The 19,805-nt window shown below is 36.0% G+C and overlaps 1 protein-coding gene across 2 annotated transcripts in view; it reads left to right on the top strand.

The window, feature by feature from the left end:
- LOC125060106 (neuroglobin-like) overlaps positions 1-19,171 on the top strand; it is a 104,840-nt gene extending 85,669 nt beyond the window's left edge. For both annotated transcript variants that reach the window (XM_047664820.1, XM_047664822.1), the window contains 2 exons: positions 7,766-7,997; positions 18,536-19,171. In XM_047664820.1, the coding sequence (XP_047520776.1) occupies positions 7,766-7,997; positions 18,536-18,700 (397 nt within the window). In that variant the 3' untranslated portion in view covers positions 18,701-19,171. The remainder of the gene's footprint in view (positions 1-7,765; positions 7,998-18,535) is intronic.
- Positions 19,172-19,805: the final 634 nt, after the last annotated feature.

Below are 19,805 nucleotides of genomic sequence, written 5' to 3'. Positions count from 1 at the left end.
GGCATAGAGAGTGTCCAAGGGCGGTGGTATCACTTAACATCAGGTGAGCCTCCTGCCCGTTTGCCCCCCGTTCTATAAAAAGAAACTTAGAGATAAATTCCTGTAAAAATTGCCCAATTAACGAAAATGTTTTGTCAATTAGAAATAAATCGAAACGAAACAAATTAATCAATTAGTTAATTTGTTTTGTCTTCGTATTTGTCTTTTTATTTTTTACCTATGAGTGAGACTACTGTCCAATTAAATAAAGGTTTGTTTTGTAGTTCTGCTTAGGAATAGTTCTTACTTACAAAAAATATGAATTGTAATAAAAAAATTAAACCATAGATAACAACTTAAAGTTCTTGGACATGCATACATTAAGTATGTGTGACATCAGGAACATTTGAACGAAATGATTTATTTATAAACAAGCTTCAAAAAACATAACATTAACCATATATGTATTAGATGTAGTAAAAAGCAAAATAATATGTAAATTTCAATTAAATATTGATATAGGTAATGCCACAATCGATCATACAGGATCACAGCTGTAAGTATGATTGATGTACACTATTACATTTGGCAACTTAATACAGTATTTTCTAGTGTTTTTAGGGTAAAATAAATTACTTCATAAAATGTATTTTGTACTCAATATAACAAGAGTTGAAAAAACAGTTATTTGGGAAAATTTAAGCGACTGGAAACACCAATAGGTATCCAATACCTTTTACTATTTATTTCATCAGAAGAAAAGAGTTACGAAGTTTAGTACGTGTGCTAGGAAGCCAACAGATCAACATACCCAACTTCCAATACTTCACATACATACAAATCGAACTTTACCTCCTTTTTTTTAGTCGGTTAATAATATTACAACTTGTGTTGTAACACACACATAACAAGCTAATCAATGTGACTTCTCTTTGTCTATACTAAACTTGATAACAATATGTTTGCCAAAGGTGATTCTTTTCGTTCAACTATTTTTCAATACAAACCTCAGTTTCGCCGTTGGTTTAAATTTAATTTACGTTCTTTGATATCTAAACATAGTTTTTTTAGTTAAATATTCCCAATAATACTTGAATTGTGTTAAAATTTAGACTTTTTCCGGCTTAGTGGTTTGAGCGACTTCATCCCTGATGGCGTAGGTTCGATGGACGTTACTTTCTATGTGCGCATTTAACGCTCGTATAATGAAGGAAAACATCGTGAAGTAACCGACATAAAGGCCAGCAACGTACTTGCGAGCCTTCTGACATTGTGAGCCTCATGCCCGTTTGCCTCCTGTTATATAAAAAAAATGCCTTAGAGCCAAAAACTTAACGGCGTGTGTTAGGTGGTCTGAGCACCTAACACCTAACACTATAACTATTAGAAAATTATGGCTTGCCGTGATTGTTCTTAAAAATTATATTTGTAAAATATATTTATAAATAATAGTGCGTTACTTCGTCATTCATTGAACAATTTAGTTTCTCATGCTCATTGTTTTATAACATTCATTTGCATCTGAGTGACTATACCTGTCAATGGCCCCATGAGACCCCCTCGCCCCTTGAAAAGTAGCCTTTATCATCCTAAAAAGGGGGTTACTCCAAATTAGATTCGTTATTCCAAATTAGGTTAGAGGTAAATAGACCCGTGTCAAGTCTTACTAAAAACCAACTTTAATTATACGTTTCATAAAGTACAGAAAACGTGCATTTATCAGCCGGCATTTAATGAAAAGAATTACAAATACTAGTTTACGGTTTTCTATTATAATAAAACGATATCAATTACTCTGAAGAATCCATCCATTTGTCAACAACAATCATTTATTACCTCCAAACATTTGATAATCTATCAGCCAATTACTTACGCACGGAAATTCCTATTATTATAACTAGGAATCGAATCCGATTTCTGATTACCTGATTGAACAATCAGTAAAACCACAACATATTTTTAAATCAATACTTTCTATTACTATTTAATTATTTTTTGATATAGTCATTAAATACAATTAATTATAAAAACTATATTCATGACAAAAGGATTGTGACAAAATTCATCTATCGCTAGTCCCCACACTAAGGAGTCCCTGTATTGTGGGTAACTAGATAATAATTATTACGTGGTACATTATATAAAATAGGTTCTTTAAAGTAATTTTAGTGTTACAACTAAGTCTTATAAGACACTAGCTGACCCGGCTAACTTCGTTCCGCCTAACAGTCTAATAATATCGTGTTATCTTTAGTTAAACTTAATTTAGCACTTAAGTAAGGTTTTTATTTTTCTTTTATTAAGTAATGTACCATGCATTTGCAAATACAAAAATGTTTTATTGCTTGCCATTGCGAAAGAAGAATGGCAGTTTTACACGTTAGGCCTCTTCTCCCTAGCGCCAATATTGCGAATCTGCATGTTAAAGCACTTTCTGATTTTTGTTTGACACATGTCTTTGACCAAGATCAAAGCCTGGTTATGCTCACTCATTCACTTCAAGATCGGAATTTCTTGAGCAGACACGAATTCGATGTAAAATGGTGCGTAATTTTTGCCACCACATGGGGTTTGCATGCGTAAAATTAATTACATAATTTATTTATTTTTATTCGATAACGTATCCGATATTTTATTACTTATTCTGCTATTCGGAGCGGAGAAGAATCCACCAAAAAAGAGATATCGAACATCGGTCCAGCCGATCTTGAGTTAGAAGTGGTGTAACTAACACGACTTTGTTTTATATAAATATAGATTAAGTATGCGTGAACAGAGTTTGTGAATGGGTGTGTATGCGCACGTATTTGAGAGTGTAGCTGATAGTTTTTATAATCGTGCGCTGTATCTTTGTTAGTTTATGGAACCTCAGTCATGCCACGATATGTAGTAAGTCCTCTGTGGATTCGAAATTTTTAGACTTAAGTAAAAATACTATTAGAGCAGTGTTGGCTTAGAGGCACCTATGCTATCAGCCCTGGAGTTCTGCTTTCGAATCACAACGCAACAATGGACTTTCTTTCAATGTGCGCATTTAACATTTGCTCGAACGGTGAAGGAAAACATCGTAAGGAACACGACATGTCTTAGACCCAAAAAGTCGACGGCGTGTGTCAGGCACTGGAGGCTGATCATCTACTTGACTATTAGATTTAAAAATGATCATGAAATAGATTCAGAAATCTGAGGCCAAGACCAAGATCTGAGAGGTTGTAGCGCCACTGATTTATTTTTATTTTATTTTATTCAACACGCGCTAGTACTGTTCAGGAAAACTTCGTGAGTAAATTACCGGCCTATCCAATCACCTCCTTGCCTATTAAGGTAAAAGTGAAACCAACCTAAACCTACAGGTTGTAGCGCCACTGTTTGAGACTAGGCTGTATTAAAAAATACACTAAAATATGAAAACCTGTTCATGTGTTGTTCACTCTTTGCTATTACGTATATATATACAGATTAGGTTACATCTAATGATGATCTCTCTTTGTGTTCATACATCATAAATTCATTTAATTTAAACAAATTTAAACGTAAACAAAGAACGAACAAAGAGCCGAGGTAGGTTTTTAAGTGTTCCCGTCCCCCTCCCACCGGTTACAGGGGGAATACAATTACGCTTGTGAATGTACAGTCGCAAAGAAAATCCTTTGATCTTGAAGGTTTTGAAGGGCTTCCGAAGTATGTAAAATGATGCAGATAATGTATGAATTATGAACAGATCTTGCAGAATTATAAGCCTTAAATCGAAGTACTATATACGTTAAAGATTCTAATAATTTTATTGATATGTAATAAAAATAATAAAGTTTTTTGCCGCTTTAAAATATTGCTTTAAGCGGGTTTACATGCAGCAGTTATTTGTAAGAGGTTAGTGCCTACAATAGGACTGTAGAAATCCTGTAGTAACAGATCACCAGCCTTCCATCGCGGACAGAAAATATACAAAACCATAACATCTGGGTCTCAGATTTCTGTTGAATGATCAATCTAATAGGCAAGTAGGTGATCAGCCTCAAGTGCCTGACACACGCTTTCGACTTATCGGGTCTAAGGCAAGCCGGTTTCCTTACCAGGTTTTCCTTCATCGTTCGAGCGACTGTTAAAAAGATTAGTACATACTAAACTAAAGTAATGACGCGATGAACAAAATAAAATAAACAAAACAAAACTAAAGCATGAGTAGTTGTGGGTGTAAGGGTGTGTGGAAGAATTAAATTAAAGTCTACCACAAATGGCTATGGATAACAAATTGTATATGTGATTATTGTAGATTACCTAGTAAATTAAAGAACTTCATAATACGTATGAATATGTTAAGGCGTTCATGAATCGGGCTGTCTCTCTCCCTAAAATATGGCGAGGGGGCCGATGGCTGACCATGCATCATACTCGTGAACGAGTGCTACTTGTGGTGACTGGTCGTACTCGAATTCGTGTATGCGGTGATGTTAGTTATTTCGACTATGTATTTGCGTGTTGCTCCCACGAGAATGTAAGTGCGTGCTCCTATTTCACCTTGCCTCCTGCTACTAGACGAGTCTCAATCTTTGTTTTTAATTTATTTTATTATTAATTATTACTTAAGATGTCATGTGGAACATGGAACATGGTGTAATGGTTGCAGCTCCTTACAAACGTTGTGTGAAACAAAAACTTGGCAATTAAAAAGAGTGGCGGTGAGTTTATTGCCAGTTCTTCAGTGTAAATTGTGTTACCTATATGAATAAATGATTTTTGACTTTTGAATAGTTGGCCAACTTAATCACTAGGTTAAGGTAACCGAGATCATGTGTTTTACTCAGACTGTACTGTATTTTAATTAACAATTCTTCCAAAATGGATGACTTCTGTTCTACTTTATCTACTTGGCTATAAGAGAAGAATTATTAAAGACACTATTCTAGTCAAAAGTATAACCTATTTCGTTGTGGCGTCCTTCTACAAGCGCTCGCTTGACTGTATGTATACTTTTTAATGATCTATACACAGCACTATGTGTATAATACTAAGTATTAGTTACTTAGTTATATATATTTAACAATATTTTTATAGACTTTTTACTTGTGTAAATTTTAACACCATTTTGTATATATTATGTATTCCATCTTTGGCTATATGTTCAGTATTATTGATTTAATTTGTCTTAGCGGAGTAAATAAATAAAAAAAGAAATAGTAAGTATTAAAAAAGCAATTTTGTTCGCGAATGTAACTGCAGCAAATCGCACGTTCATTGCATCTCTTGTCAGGCGAAATAGCTCGATTGAGACTTGTTATTATAGACATGAAGAAGCAGACAGCTTTTACAATTCATCGTTGTGTTATGCATAGTTTGACATGACTGCTTTTAGTAGTTAGTTTATCGTACAATCTAGTACTTTGTATTGAATAGAAATTTCGAATGGGGAAAACTTTCATGATTGCACGTTATGAATATTAACACAAACGACACAACATATACAAAACATTACCTTAATATTTTTGAAGTTATACTTCTTTTGGCGCGTTAGGGAAAATTGATGAGAGTAAATTTTTCTATTGTTAGTTTTTGTCGTTTTTTCTACAAACGTAGAATAAAATTTTTGAAAATATTTCTATCTTGTTACGTTAAAGAAGTATAACTTCTAACGCGTGTACATAAGTACACAGACTTTTTTTTTAAATATTATAAACAAACTCTCTCTCTTCAATCGGCCGATCATGAGCGTCGTGGTCAGCAAGGAAACCTCTGGACCGGACAATCGGTTTCTGTCCAGAGTCTCTCTTGTACAATTTTGAGGAAGATGAGTCTTTCACTAGAGCCTTCGGTGTTACCAACCACGATCAGTTTCTCCAAGTTCTCATCGCCTCTGAACATTGTATGGCGGAAATATGAGATCGTTGTAGACAGGACATCGATGTATTGGCACTTCGCAGTTGGCGGTATTTTTAAATATACACCAAAAAAACTAACTGGTTTAACCTTGGTGCCTGAAGATTTTATTAGAGAAAGAAATTGTTTATTAAAATGTTCCTTGTCTGGATTATAAAAAGGCATACATTTACATGTTAAAATTTTATTCGGCATTCATAATGCAACAACGACATATACTATTAAGAGTTTAGGCCTCTGGCCAAGATAGATTAGCGAATCACAAGTCCCGGTTTAACTGTCATGTTACATACGAAGTCGCTTTGTGTTCAAACTAGTAGGTTTAAACAGTTTGAGCTGCGTACACACAGTATAAATTAGTACAAAAATAAAAATAAAAAAAATCGGTTGTCTGTAAAGTCGGTTTACTGACGATAGTTGAACGTGACAACGTCACGAATCGCTCACTCAAGTAGGAGAGAGACAGATGTCGAACGCTGAAGAGCGCGGAGTCCGATTGTGCCTCTCTGTCGCTTCGCGCTCTCGCTTGCTCTTCAAGCCTTAAATGGAACGCCTCAGAGCGAGGTAACGCCGTATGAGTCATGTTTTTTCGTGCGTGCAGCCGGCTCCATCGATTTATAAGACGTTGTCACGTCAAAAACACTACAAATTAAGACATTGGTTAGTAAAAATGTACAAAGTATTCCAATTCACAAATCAAAACATCGTCAGTACTCTGAAACAGCCAACAGTGACCCTGACTTCACGAGATTATAATTTATTGAAGGTAGAAGTCATGGCACAACACGTGACCCAAGTACGTAACTTTCCGTTGCTTAATGTTCTGGATAAGTTTTTTCGACATTCTAACTCGATTGACGACAACAGCACAAAACTTTCTTCATTTCGAGACCTAATTTCCTAATCAGGATTCCATTCGTTTGTAACCCAAGTTCCAAAATACTTGTATTGCCGCACCTTTACAAAGGAATCCTTATAAAAATCATGGAAAATTTCGACTTTTTCTTTCCATATATCACTTAACATCAGGTGAGACTCGAGCCCGTTTGCCCCCACTACAAAAAAATGAAAACGTTATAGATGTGATAATCGCGTAACAGAATTGCCATCGTACAAACGTTATTAAAATTATGCTGGTTTAGAAATGCTATCCGACTGTTATTAGTTTTCGGTTATTGTTCAATTATATTGATACTGAATTGTTCAACTGACTAGATTGAGCGAGATTTTGTATCGGAATTATAATTGTTATTCTATTTTGAATAGAAACCGAGCTTTCAGAATTGTGATCAACATTTCCGACCCTTTGGTGCCGACGATATAGTTAGGATATTTAGATTCATAGACATTAAGAACACTACCGATCTTTGGGGTATTTCTGTAAAAATAATTAGTAGCATAATTGATGTAATTGCTCCCCATCTAGCTATAATTTTCAACAATTGTATTGAATGCGGCGAGTTTCCCGATCTAATGAAACATGGTAAAGTTATGCCATTATTCAAAGCAGGTAGTATGTCCGACCCCAGTTTTTTTTTTGTTGCCCCATTCAGAGCGACTGTTACATCAAGTTGCCAAAAAAAAGTCAAAATCATATATTCATTTAGGTAACACAATGTACACTTATGAACGCCAATAAAGAAACACATATTAAATGATAAATGTTAATTTTACATTTACTGCCAGCCAGTTCTCAAATCAAGGGCGTAGAACGGACGAGAAGAACTGGGAACAAACTCTCCGCCACTCTTTTTAGTTCCCAGTTACTATTATTAATTCTTCTTCTTACATCTCCAATGAATGTAGTAATAGTCGACCGACAGTAATTAATAATTTAAAAAAAATCATTTCTCCAAGTTTTCATTAAACGATTTTAGTTCAATCATATTTTATATGATTTATTTTCTTTAAGGTTATTTGAAGAAAACGAAGAGCTACTTCATCTATTTGAGAAATTCCGTGAGCTTCGTACTAAGGAAGCCATCGTGAGTTCAGCGGAGCTAGCTGAACATGCTACCCAGGTGATGCATACCTTGGATGAAGGGATCAAAGGCCTGGCCGATATGGACTCGTTCTTCGCATACGTGCGCCACGTGGGTGGAACACATCGACAGGTTCCAGGGTTCAAGGCTGAGAACTTTTTGGTAAGGTTTTTTTGAAAATAGAAATCATTTTTTTTAATCCATATTTTTTTATGACACATAAAGTTCTCTATTAAGTGTATGACGAATTTGGCAAATGTATTGAATACTTCGTAGGCCAAAAGATACATAACTAGTATTGTCTTTGATTAACATAACTCATTTAAATAAAACACTGTTTTGACCGGATTGAAGTTATGTATTATTATAAATTTACAACTATTTAACATAATTTTAAATTTATCCGACGTTTCGCGTGCTTTACAGCGTGCGTGGTCACGGTGACTGAAGACAAAAGATGTTGAATGTCAAAAAGTATCACAGCTGCAGAGAAAGTTGAATTATCTGTATTTATTTCCCCGGAGTTGGTATCGACTAAAAGATGGAGGGTTTTGGCAAAAATGGCTCACGGTGTCCTCTATTTTCGCGGATTGTGTTTCTTTTTGAGATTTTAATTTGGATATTATTGGATCCCAGGTGTTTGACAATTTTAGGCCGTCTTCTCTATTGAAATTGGGGTGTTTTTTGATTTCAATGGCTTCGCGTACCAATCTTGGGAAGAATCTTTTCTCTTTCGCAAGTACTTTCGGTTGGTCAAAGCGTATGTAGTGATTAGGCCTATCTAGTATGTGTTCACAGACTGCTGATTTTGTGTGTCGTCTATGTCTTATGTCTGCAATGTGTTCTTTGAGTCTGCTGGACATATTGCGTTTAGTTTGCCCTATGTAAGACAGGCCACAGTCGCAATCCAGTTTGTATATACCTGCATCTTGCAATGGGGTGTTACTTTTGATTGGTCTTAGGAATTGCTGAATCTTCTTGTGCGGCTTGAAAATTGTATGAATAGAAGCTCGTTTTAGGATCCGGCTAATTCTATCTGTAACTCCCTTTACATATGGCAAGTAGGCTGGCTGGCGGGGAACTGTTTGTGTCTTGTTTTTGTTTTTGTGATGTAGCCGGGGGATGCGCAGCTTGTTTCGGTGTAGCACCTGTTTGACATGCTGTAGTTCCTCCTCGAGGTGGGTATCATCACAAAGACGTTGGGCTCTCTGAAACAAACATTTACCGACAGAAAGCAGTTGTGAAGGGTGGTGGTGGGATTCACCATTGAGGTACCTATCTGTGTGGGTTGCCTTCCTGTGTATTGTGTGACCTAGTGTGCCATCTGCTTTGCGTATAATTAAAATGTCTAAAAAGGGCAGACGGTTGTTGTTTTCTTGTTCAACAGTAAATTTAATGTTCTTGTGTATTGAATTTAAATGTGCTAGAAATGCAGATATTTTGTCATTGGGGAGTACTACAAATGTGTCATCGACATATCTCTTGTACAGTCGAGGTTTAACCGGGGCATTGGCCAGAGCTCTCTCCTCAAAGTCCTCCATGAAGATGTCAGCGACTATAGGTGACACTGGAGAACCCATGGCTACTCCATCAACCTGCACATAGAACTCATCTTTCCACATTAAGTATCCTGATGTGAGACAGTGTTTTACAATATCTACATAATCTGGTGACATGTTCTGTTCTCTAAGTCTTTTTGCAATGATATCTAGGCAGTCATTTAGTGGTAAGTTTGTAAATAGTGACTCAATGTCAAAGCTCACCATGGTTTCATTGTGGAGTAATTTGAGATCTCTCAATGTTTCCACAAAATGGTAAGAGTCCTTAACATGAGCACTAGTGTGCCCCCTGAGAGGGGATAATATTGACGCTAAGTGTTTGGCTAATTTGTATGTGGGTGAGTCGATATGACTGACTATGGGTCTTAAAGGATTGTTGTGTTTGTGTATTTTTGGCAATCCATACATTTTTGGAGGTTTTACACAGGCTGTTGTTAAAGATTTGACGTCTAATGACAGTGTTTCAGAATATTTAGTAAGGAGGCTAGATGTTTGTTTTATTACCTTGTTTGTGGTTAAACCTCGACTGTACAAGAGATATGTCGATGACACATTTGTAGTACTCCCCAATGACAAAATATCTGCATTTCTAGCACATTTAAATTCAATACACAAGAACATTAAATTTACTGTTGAACAAGAAAACAACAACCGTCTGCCCTTTTTAGACATTTTAATTATACGCAAAGCAGATGGCACACTAGGTCACACAATACACAGGAAGGCAACCCACACAGATAGGTACCTCAATGGTGAATCCCACCACCACCCTTCACAACTGCTTTCTGTCGGTAAATGTTTGTTTCAGAGAGCCCAACGTCTTTGTGATGATACCCACCTCGAGGAGGAACTACAGCATGTCAAACAGGTGCTACACCGAAACAAGCTGCGCATCCCCCGGCTACATCACAAAAACAAAAACAAGACACAAACAGTTCCCCGCCAGCCAGCCTACTTGCCATATGTAAAGGGAGTTACAGATAGAATTAGCCGGATCCTAAAACGAGCTTCTATTCATACAATTTTCAAGCCGCACAAGAAGATTCAGCAATTCCTAAGACCAATCAAAAGTAACACCCCATTGCAAGATGCAGGTATATACAAACTGGATTGCGACTGTGGCCTGTCTTACATAGGGCAAACTAAACGCAATATGTCCAGCAGACTCAAAGAACACATTGCAGACATAAGACATAGACGACACACAAAATCAGCAGTCTGTGAACACATACTAGATAGGCCTAATCACTACATACGCTTTGACCAACCGAAAGTACTTGCGAAAGAGAAAAGATTCTTCCCAAGATTGGTACGCGAAGCCATTGAAATCAAAAAACACCCCAATTTCAATAGAGAAGACGGCCTAAAATTGTCAAACACCTGGGATCCAATAATATCCAAATTAAAATCTCAAAAAGAAACACAATCCGCGAAAATAGAGGACACCGTGAGCCATTTTTGCCAAAACCCTCCATCTTTTAGTCGATACCAACTCCGGGGAAATAAATACAGATAATTCAACTTTCTCTGCAGCTGTGATACTTTTTGACATTCAACATCTTTTGTCTTCAGTCACCGTGACCACGCACGCTGTAAAGCACGCGAAACGTCGGATAAATTTAAAATTATGTTAAATAGTTGTAAATTTATAATAATACATAACTTCAATCCGGTCAAAACAGTGTTTTATTTAAATGAGTTATGTTAATCAAAGACAATACTATGTGCAACAGTACGGACTGGAAAATGCAAATAAAATTAGACGACTGGAATTCAAGAAAACAAAGGCATCTCGTCTCCTAGCATCCATAAATTTTCTCAAAAGATGCAGAGACCACAACATCATCCCCAACTGTGTACGATTGGCTCCAAGAAAGGACATAGTTGGGAGCGCCAGTATTCTTGAAACAGCAAGTAGAAAATTGTTAGTTAAACTTGTCGCCGGACATAGAACAGAGTATCAACGACTAAACACTCAAATCCAAAATGAAACGGAGGAACTACGTGAGATATTGTCGGAAACAGATTGGAGGCAGTGCATAAACATCTTAAACACTCGGGCTCACAACAAATTCAATAACTGCAAAGTCATACAAATAAAAAAGTTTGAAAAACTAGCACAGAACATCAATAGACAATTGTCAAACGTCGCGACTTTAAATGACACATCCGATAGTAGTCAAAACGTCACTGTCATCAATCTGTCGAAACAAAATTTGGATAAACAAACCATTGAGGTATTAAACAAAGGTTTAAATTTTGCAACGGCACCGCGAAAAATCCCTCACGAAGAAATTGTTAGTTACGTAGAGGAATGTATATTCAAAAATACGATACCAAAGGATGAGGCTGAAACCATACGGCAAGATATCTCGTGCATACTGCGAGCAAGCAAACCGCCAAAACGAAACCTCACCTTCGCTGAAACAAAGGCTCTCGCGGAGCTAAAGGCGAACGAAGATTTGGTAGTACTCCGAGCTGACAAAGGGAACGCAACCGTTGTTATGGATACGTCGGAATACGAAAGCAAGATGGCTCTCCTCTTAAACGATGTCAATACCTATAAAAAAGTCGATAAAGATCCCACAAACAAGGTAATAAAACAAACATCTAGCCTCCTTACTAAATATTCTGAAACACTGTCATTAGACGTCAAATCTTTAACAACAGCCTGTGTAAAACCTCCAAAAATGTATGGATTGCCAAAAATACACAAACACAACAATCCTTTAAGACCCATAGTCAGTCATATCGACTCACCCACATACAAATTAGCCAAACACTTAGCGTCAATATTATCCCCTCTCAGGGGGCACACTAGTGCTCATGTTAAGGACTCTTACCATTTTGTGGAAACATTGAGAGATCTCAAATTACTCCACAATGAAACCATGGTGAGCTTTGACATTGAGTCACTATTTACAAACTTACCACTAAATGACTGCCTAGATATCATTGCAAAAAGACTTAGAGAACAGAACATGTCACCAGATTATGTAGATATTGTAAAACACTGTCTCACATCAGGATACTTAATGTGGAAAGATGAGTTCTATGTGCAGGTTGATGGAGTAGCCATGGGTTCTCCAGTGTCACCTATAGTCGCTGACATCTTCATGGAGGACTTTGAGGAGAGAGCTCTGGCCAATGCCCCGGTTAAACCTCGACTGTACAAGAGATATGTCGATGACACATTTGTAGTACTCCCCAATGACAAAATATCTGCATTTCTAGCACATTTAAATTCAATACACAAGAACATTAAATTTACTGTTGAACAAGAAAACAACAACCGTCTGCCCTTTTTAGACATTTTAATTATACGCAAAGCAGATGGCACACTAGGTCACACAATACACAGGAAGGCAACCCACACAGATAGGTACCTCAATGGTGAATCCCACCACCACCCTTCACAACTGCTTTCTGTCGGTAAATGTTTGTTTCAGAGAGCCCAACGTCTTTGTGATGATACCCACCTCGAGGAGGAACTACAGCATGTCAAACAGGTGCTACACCGAAACAAGCTGCGCATCCCCCGGCTACATCACAAAAACAAAAACAAGACACAAACAGTTCCCCGCCAGCCAGCCTACTTGCCATATGTAAAGGGAGTTACAGATAGAATTAGCCGGATCCTAAAACGAGCTTCTATTCATACAATTTTCAAGCCGCACAAGAAGATTCAGCAATTCCTAAGACCAATCAAAAGTAACACCCCATTGCAAGATGCAGGTATATACAAACTGGATTGCGACTGTGGCCTGTCTTACATAGGGCAAACTAAACGCAATATGTCCAGCAGACTCAAAGAACACATTGCAGACATAAGACATAGACGACACACAAAATCAGCAGTCTGTGAACACATACTAGATAGGCCTAATCACTACATACGCTTTGACCAACCGAAAGTACTTGCGAAAGAGAAAAGATTCTTCCCAAGATTGGTACGCGAAGCCATTGAAATCAAAAAACACCCCAATTTCAATAGAGAAGACGGCCTAAAATTGTCAAACACCTGGGATCCAATAATATCCAAATTAAAATCTCAAAAAGAAACACAATCCGCGAAAATAGAGGACACCGTGAGCCATTTTTGCCAAAACCCTCCATCTTTTAGTCGATACCAACTCCGGGGAAATAAATACAGATAATTCAACTTTCTCTGCAGCTGTGATACTTTTTGACATTCAACATCTTTTGTCTTCAGTCACCGTGACCACGCACGCTGTAAAGCACGCGAAACGTCGGATAAATTTAAAATTATGTTAAATAGTTGTAAATTTATAATAATACATAACTTCAATCCGGTCAAAACAGTGTTTTATTTAAATGAGTTATGTTAATCAAAGACAATACTATGTGCAACAGTACGGACTGGAAAATGCAAATAAAATTAGACGACTGGAATTCAAGAAAACAAAGGCATCTCGTCTCCTAGCATCCATAAATTTTCTCAAAAGATGCAGAGACCACAACATCATCCCCAACTGTGTACGATTGGCTCCAAGAAAGGACATAGTTGGGAGCGCCAGTATTCTTGAAACAGCAAGTAGAAAATTGTTAGTTAAACTTGTCGCCGGACATAGAACAGAGTATCAACGACTAAACACTCAAATCCAAAATGAAACGGAGGAACTACGTGAGATATTGTCGGAAACAGATTGGAGGCAGTGCATAAACATCTTAAACACTCGGGCTCACAACAAATTCAATAACTGCAAAGTCATACAAATAAAAAAGTTTGAAAAACTAGCACAGAACATCAATAGACAATTGTCAAACGTCGCGACTTTAAATGACACATCCGATAGTAGTCAAAACGTCACTGTCATCAATCTGTCGAAACAAAATTTGGATAAACAAACCATTGAGGTATTAAACAAAGGTTTAAATTTTGCAACGGCACCGCGAAAAATCCCTCACGAAGAAATTGTTAGTTACGTAGAGGAATGTATATTCAAAAATACGATACCAAAGGATGAGGCTGAAACCATACGGCAAGATATCTCGTGCATACTGCGAGCAAGCAAACCGCCAAAACGAAACCTCACCTTCGCTGAAACAAAGGCTCTCGCGGAGCTAAAGGCGAACGAAGATTTGGTAGTACTCCGAGCTGACAAAGGGAACGCAACCGTTGTTATGGATACGTCGGAATACGAAAGCAAGATGGCTCTCCTCTTAAACGATGTCAATACCTATAAAAAAGTCGATAAAGATCCCACAAACAAGGTAATAAAACAAACATCTAGCCTCCTTACTAAATATTCTGAAACACTGTCATTAGACGTCAAATCTTTAACAACAGCCTGTGTAAAACCTCCAAAAATGTATGGATTGCCAAAAATACACAAACACAACAATCCTTTAAGACCCATAGTCAGTCATATCGACTCACCCACATACAAATTAGCCAAACACTTAGCGTCAATATTATCCCCTCTCAGGGGGCACACTAGTGCTCATGTTAAGGACTCTTACCATTTTGTGGAAACATTGAGAGATCTCAAATTACTCCACAATGAAACCATGGTGAGCTTTGACATTGAGTCACTATTTACAAACTTACCACTAAATGACTGCCTAGATATCATTGCAAAAAGACTTAGAGAACAGAACATGTCACCAGATTATGTAGATATTGTAAAACACTGTCTCACATCAGGATACTTAATGTGGAAAGATGAGTTCTATGTGCAGGTTGATGGAGTAGCCATGGGTTCTCCAGTGTCACCTATAGTCGCTGACATCTTCATGGAGGACTTTGAGGAGAGAGCTCTGGCCAATGCCCCGGTTAAACCTCGACTGTACAAGAGATATGTCGATGACACATTTGTAGTACTCCCCAATGACAAAATATCTGCATTTCTAGCACATTTAAATTCAATACACAAGAACATTAAATTTACTGTTGAACAAGAAAACAACAACCGTCTGCCCTTTTTAGACATTTTAATTATACGCAAAGCAGATGGCACACTAGGTCACACAATACACAGGAAGGCAACCCACACAGATAGGTACCTCAATGGTGAATCCCACCACCACCCTTCACAACTGCTTTCTGTCGGTAAATGTTTGTTTCAGAGAGCCCAACGTCTTTGTGATGATACCCACCTCGAGGAGGAACTACAGCATGTCAAACAGGTGCTACACCGAAACAAGCTGCGCATCCCCCGGCTACATCACAAAAACAAAAACAAGACACAAACAGTTCCCCGCCAGCCAGCCTACTTGCCATATGTAAAGGGAGTTACAGATAGAATTAGCCGGATCCTAAAACGAGCTTCTATTCATACAATTTTCAAGCCGCACAAGAAGATTCAGCAATTCCTAAGACCAATCAAAAGTAACACCCCATTGCAAGATGCAGGTATATACAAACTGGATTGCGACTGTGGCCTGTCTTACATAGGGCAAACTAAACGCAATATGTCCAGCAGACTCAAAGAACACATTGCAGACATAAGACATAGACGACACACAAAATCAGCAGTCTGTGAACACATACTAGATAGGCCTAATCACTACATACGCTTTGACCAACCGAAAGTACTTGCGAAAGAGAAAAGATTCTTCCCAAGATTGGTACGCGAAGCCATTGAAATCAAAAAACACCCCAATTTCAATAGAGAAGACGGCCTAAAATTGTCAAACACCTGGGATCCAATAATATCCAAATTAAAATCTCAAAAAGAAACACAATCCGCGAAAATAGAGGACACCGTGAGCCATTTTTGCCAAAACCCTCCATCTTTTAGTCGATACCAACTCCGGGGAAATAAATACAGATAATTCAACTTTCTCTGCAGCTGTGATACTTTTTGACATTCAACATCTTTTGTCTTCAGTCACCGTGACCACGCACGCTGTAAAGCACGCGAAACGTCGGATAAATTTAAAATTATGTTAAATAGTTGTAAATTTATAATAATACATAACTTCAATCCGGTCAAAACAGTGTTTTAGATACATAACTAAATAATGATCTTATTGTATCATAATATATAGTTCGCGTAGCCATCCTTTTTAGATCAGGCTCAGGGATTTTCGACCCCCTATATCTTTGTAGTGGATGAAACTGGAAGCCTATTTTTACGAAGTAACCAAGCCGGCGTTGTATAAACACAATATATTTTACATTCCATTCAATTCGAAGCAGTAGTTTAAGAATTATAACTATTCAAAGTTTCTTATTCTCATCAAAACTCTAAGAGACTTTTTGAAGATAGATAAAATGAGATAGAATCTTCAAATCTTTTCATGCGATGGCCAAATCAATCCATTTATTTAAAACATACAAAATATTGAAAATTTAATATTGATATGGTCACTATACGATGTTGTTAGGTTAGCTAATTACGTCATAATTTAAAACAGAAGGTTAAGTAGGGACTGAATAAATTAACCAACTTGGTATTACATGGATCTCACAACTTTATACAGCAGAAGACTTATTTTACAAGTTTTTCTTCGAGATTTTTCTTATCTTTATCTTCAAGTTGCAATATTTTGTTTTCTAACTTTACACTCGTCTTATCCGTCTATATCTAAGCTGTAATAAAAAAAATCATAACTCTACTGTCCGAAATACAAATTTTTATTTCATAAATTTTGATGAGGGTCATCAAAAGTATTTTAACTCGGCCGATCGTCACACTTTTTTGTTTCGCTTGGGTAATTCTAGACCCATTTTGAATTTGATTATATATTTGCCAATTACATTTATTAGTTACGTCCTCAATTGTATATTTCTTAGTAAGTATGTGTTACTATAATATCAGTTACTATAATATATACTATATATCTAAACTAACCTAACCTCATTGTTTTCATACTAATTTTCTCCTTATCCTTACTACTGACAATTGTGTGCCTTTCTTCATGTTAAGAATATATCGAAACGTATGAACTCAGGGCTTATTATTTTAAGATAAAATTGTGTATCAACGGCCACTGAACCGTTCTTTGTGGTACAGTTGTCAAGATTGTTCATACATTGTAATAAAACCCAATGTATTACAAAATTCATCATAAGCTGTTACTATAATTTCTTTTTGAAGTATTTGATATAAAGGACTGCGTAAAACTATTTTAATTAACTTTTACGATGCTTGCTTTCCCTTTGACTTAAAAATTTGCAGGAAAGTAGGTTGTATTGATTCATTAAACTTTTTGCTGCACTGAAGCTTTATAAATAGAATTTTTACTAACAATTTTAATTAAATTTGAATCCAAATCTAATATATAAAATTCTCGTGTCACAGTTTTCGTTGCCATACTCCTCCGAAACGGCTTGACCGATTTTGATGAATTTTTTTGTGCTTATCCGGTATCTATGAGAATCGGCCAACATCTATTTTTCATCCCCCTAAATGTTAGGGGTAGTCCACCTCTAAATTTTTTTTTTATTTTTTAGACAAAATTTTTAATTTCTATTTTTTTATGATACAGCATTAAAAAATACATACAACCCCTACTTTTTTCACCCCTCTGCGATCAACCCCTATTTTTTTTTTAAATATACATGGCAAAACGACGTTTGCCGGATCAGCTAGTTATATATAGATCTGACTCTTATCAGTAACTGACATGGCCAAATTAAAAACGTTTCAAAATTAATTATAAAGCCCGTGCAAATGAATATACACGTTTCCGAATAGAACAATAATTAATATATCTTGAATCATATTCAAACCCTTTTGAAATTGAGTTTTAATTTAAATTGAAGTGCGTTGCTCATCTTTAACAATATATTGTGTGAAGTGTAATACGATTCCTAGCTAGGTACGTTAAAAGAACTTTTATCTTTATTTTCTTTTTTATTATTCTTATTATCTTTGGACATAGAAAATCTAGGTTCTAGGACTTGATATTCATTTATATATATTTCAAATATATATCAATATCTCAAAAAGTACTTAACCCATTTTGGTGAAATTTGTTTCATATTTTTATCTATATTACTATTTCCTCGATAGACGAAAATATTGAATAGGATTTAATTTATATTTAATTTAATTTCCCAGAAAGTTGTGCTCAAATATTACGTAATTTAGAACAATCGCATACAGGAAACTTAGTCTCGTTTTTTGAAGGCAGTTGATATAATGAAACGAAAATTGTTTCCATTTTCAGAAAATCGAGCAACCTTTCCTCGAAGCAGCCAAGACGACACTTGGAGACCGATACACGCCCAACATAGAAAACATCTACAAGCTGACTATAAGGTTCATCTTAGAGAACTTGGTCAAGGGTTACGAAGATGGCGGGAATGAGAATGAAATCCAAAAACAAATGTAATCCTTTAAATCTATATATTTTATATGTTAACGACCTATTATGACAGAAATAATAACTAATAACTCATAAAGCTTAAGACTATTTGTTTTGTGTAATTTTGCTAAAATAAATATTGTCTATGTTACAAATGACGTTGACAATTGACGGAGCAAATGTCAAATGTCAAGTTTGTGTTTTGTTCTCTATATTTTTGTTAATATTATAAAACTTTTTATTAATGAATCTTTCCAATATAAAGTTACAAAAATAAAAAATGCCTTAGATCTGAAGCCAGTACAGGAACTCGGTATTTTCTAATAGATTCCGATCTCTACGATGTTGAACTTTTGTACCACGACAACCCAAGATTGCGATTTCAGCGCTACAGAATTGAGATAACTCACAAAGAAGGGATAGCTATTTTCTTTAGTAGAATAGTATATTGTAAGAAATTTAATGGATTTATTTCTCTATTAAAATTTTGTAACAGTAGTTTGACTTTTATTCATTTTATTGACCTAATGTTTCGTTTTTGCTTTTATGCTTCTGATTTATCAAACTCAATATATATACATTATTTATATGTAATCAAACATTATATAATAATATATAGCTTTATATTGTACAATAAATATATTGATATGTATTAAACGGTCTATTTTCAAGCTAAATGGAATAAGTATAGTATATCATTAAAAGATTTTCCTTATCTCCTTGACTAGTGTGAGGCAGCATCTTCTTCTTCAGTAGACTGATCAACACTTGATCCACGTTTGTATCCCATTCATACAAAAATACAGAACCAATTTCAAAGGTTTCCCCATTAAAATTCTGTTGTATGTTAGTATTATAGTTATTTCCAAAATATTAAAAAACTAAGTTTGATATTAACCCCTAGAACTATCAAATATAAACAAAAGTTTGCAACTTCTGTCGTAAATAAAAGCAAAATTACACATTTTATTTAAGTGTTTAACGTTGGAATGAAATTGAACACTGGACTAGATTCTGTTGGATAAACCTAATAAAGTTGTAATAAAAAGTGGTCAGTGAAATCGATTGTCTATAAATAGTCCCTTTCCCCATACAAAGCAATCACGGTACATTAAATCGACTTATTTTTATA

This window comes from Pieris napi, chromosome 21 (genome assembly GCF_905475465.1).
Source record: "Pieris napi chromosome 21, ilPieNapi1.2, whole genome shotgun sequence".
In the NCBI taxonomy this organism is placed as follows: Eukaryota; Metazoa; Arthropoda; class Insecta; order Lepidoptera; family Pieridae; genus Pieris; species Pieris napi.
This window is presented reverse-complemented; position numbering and strand designations above follow the sequence as displayed.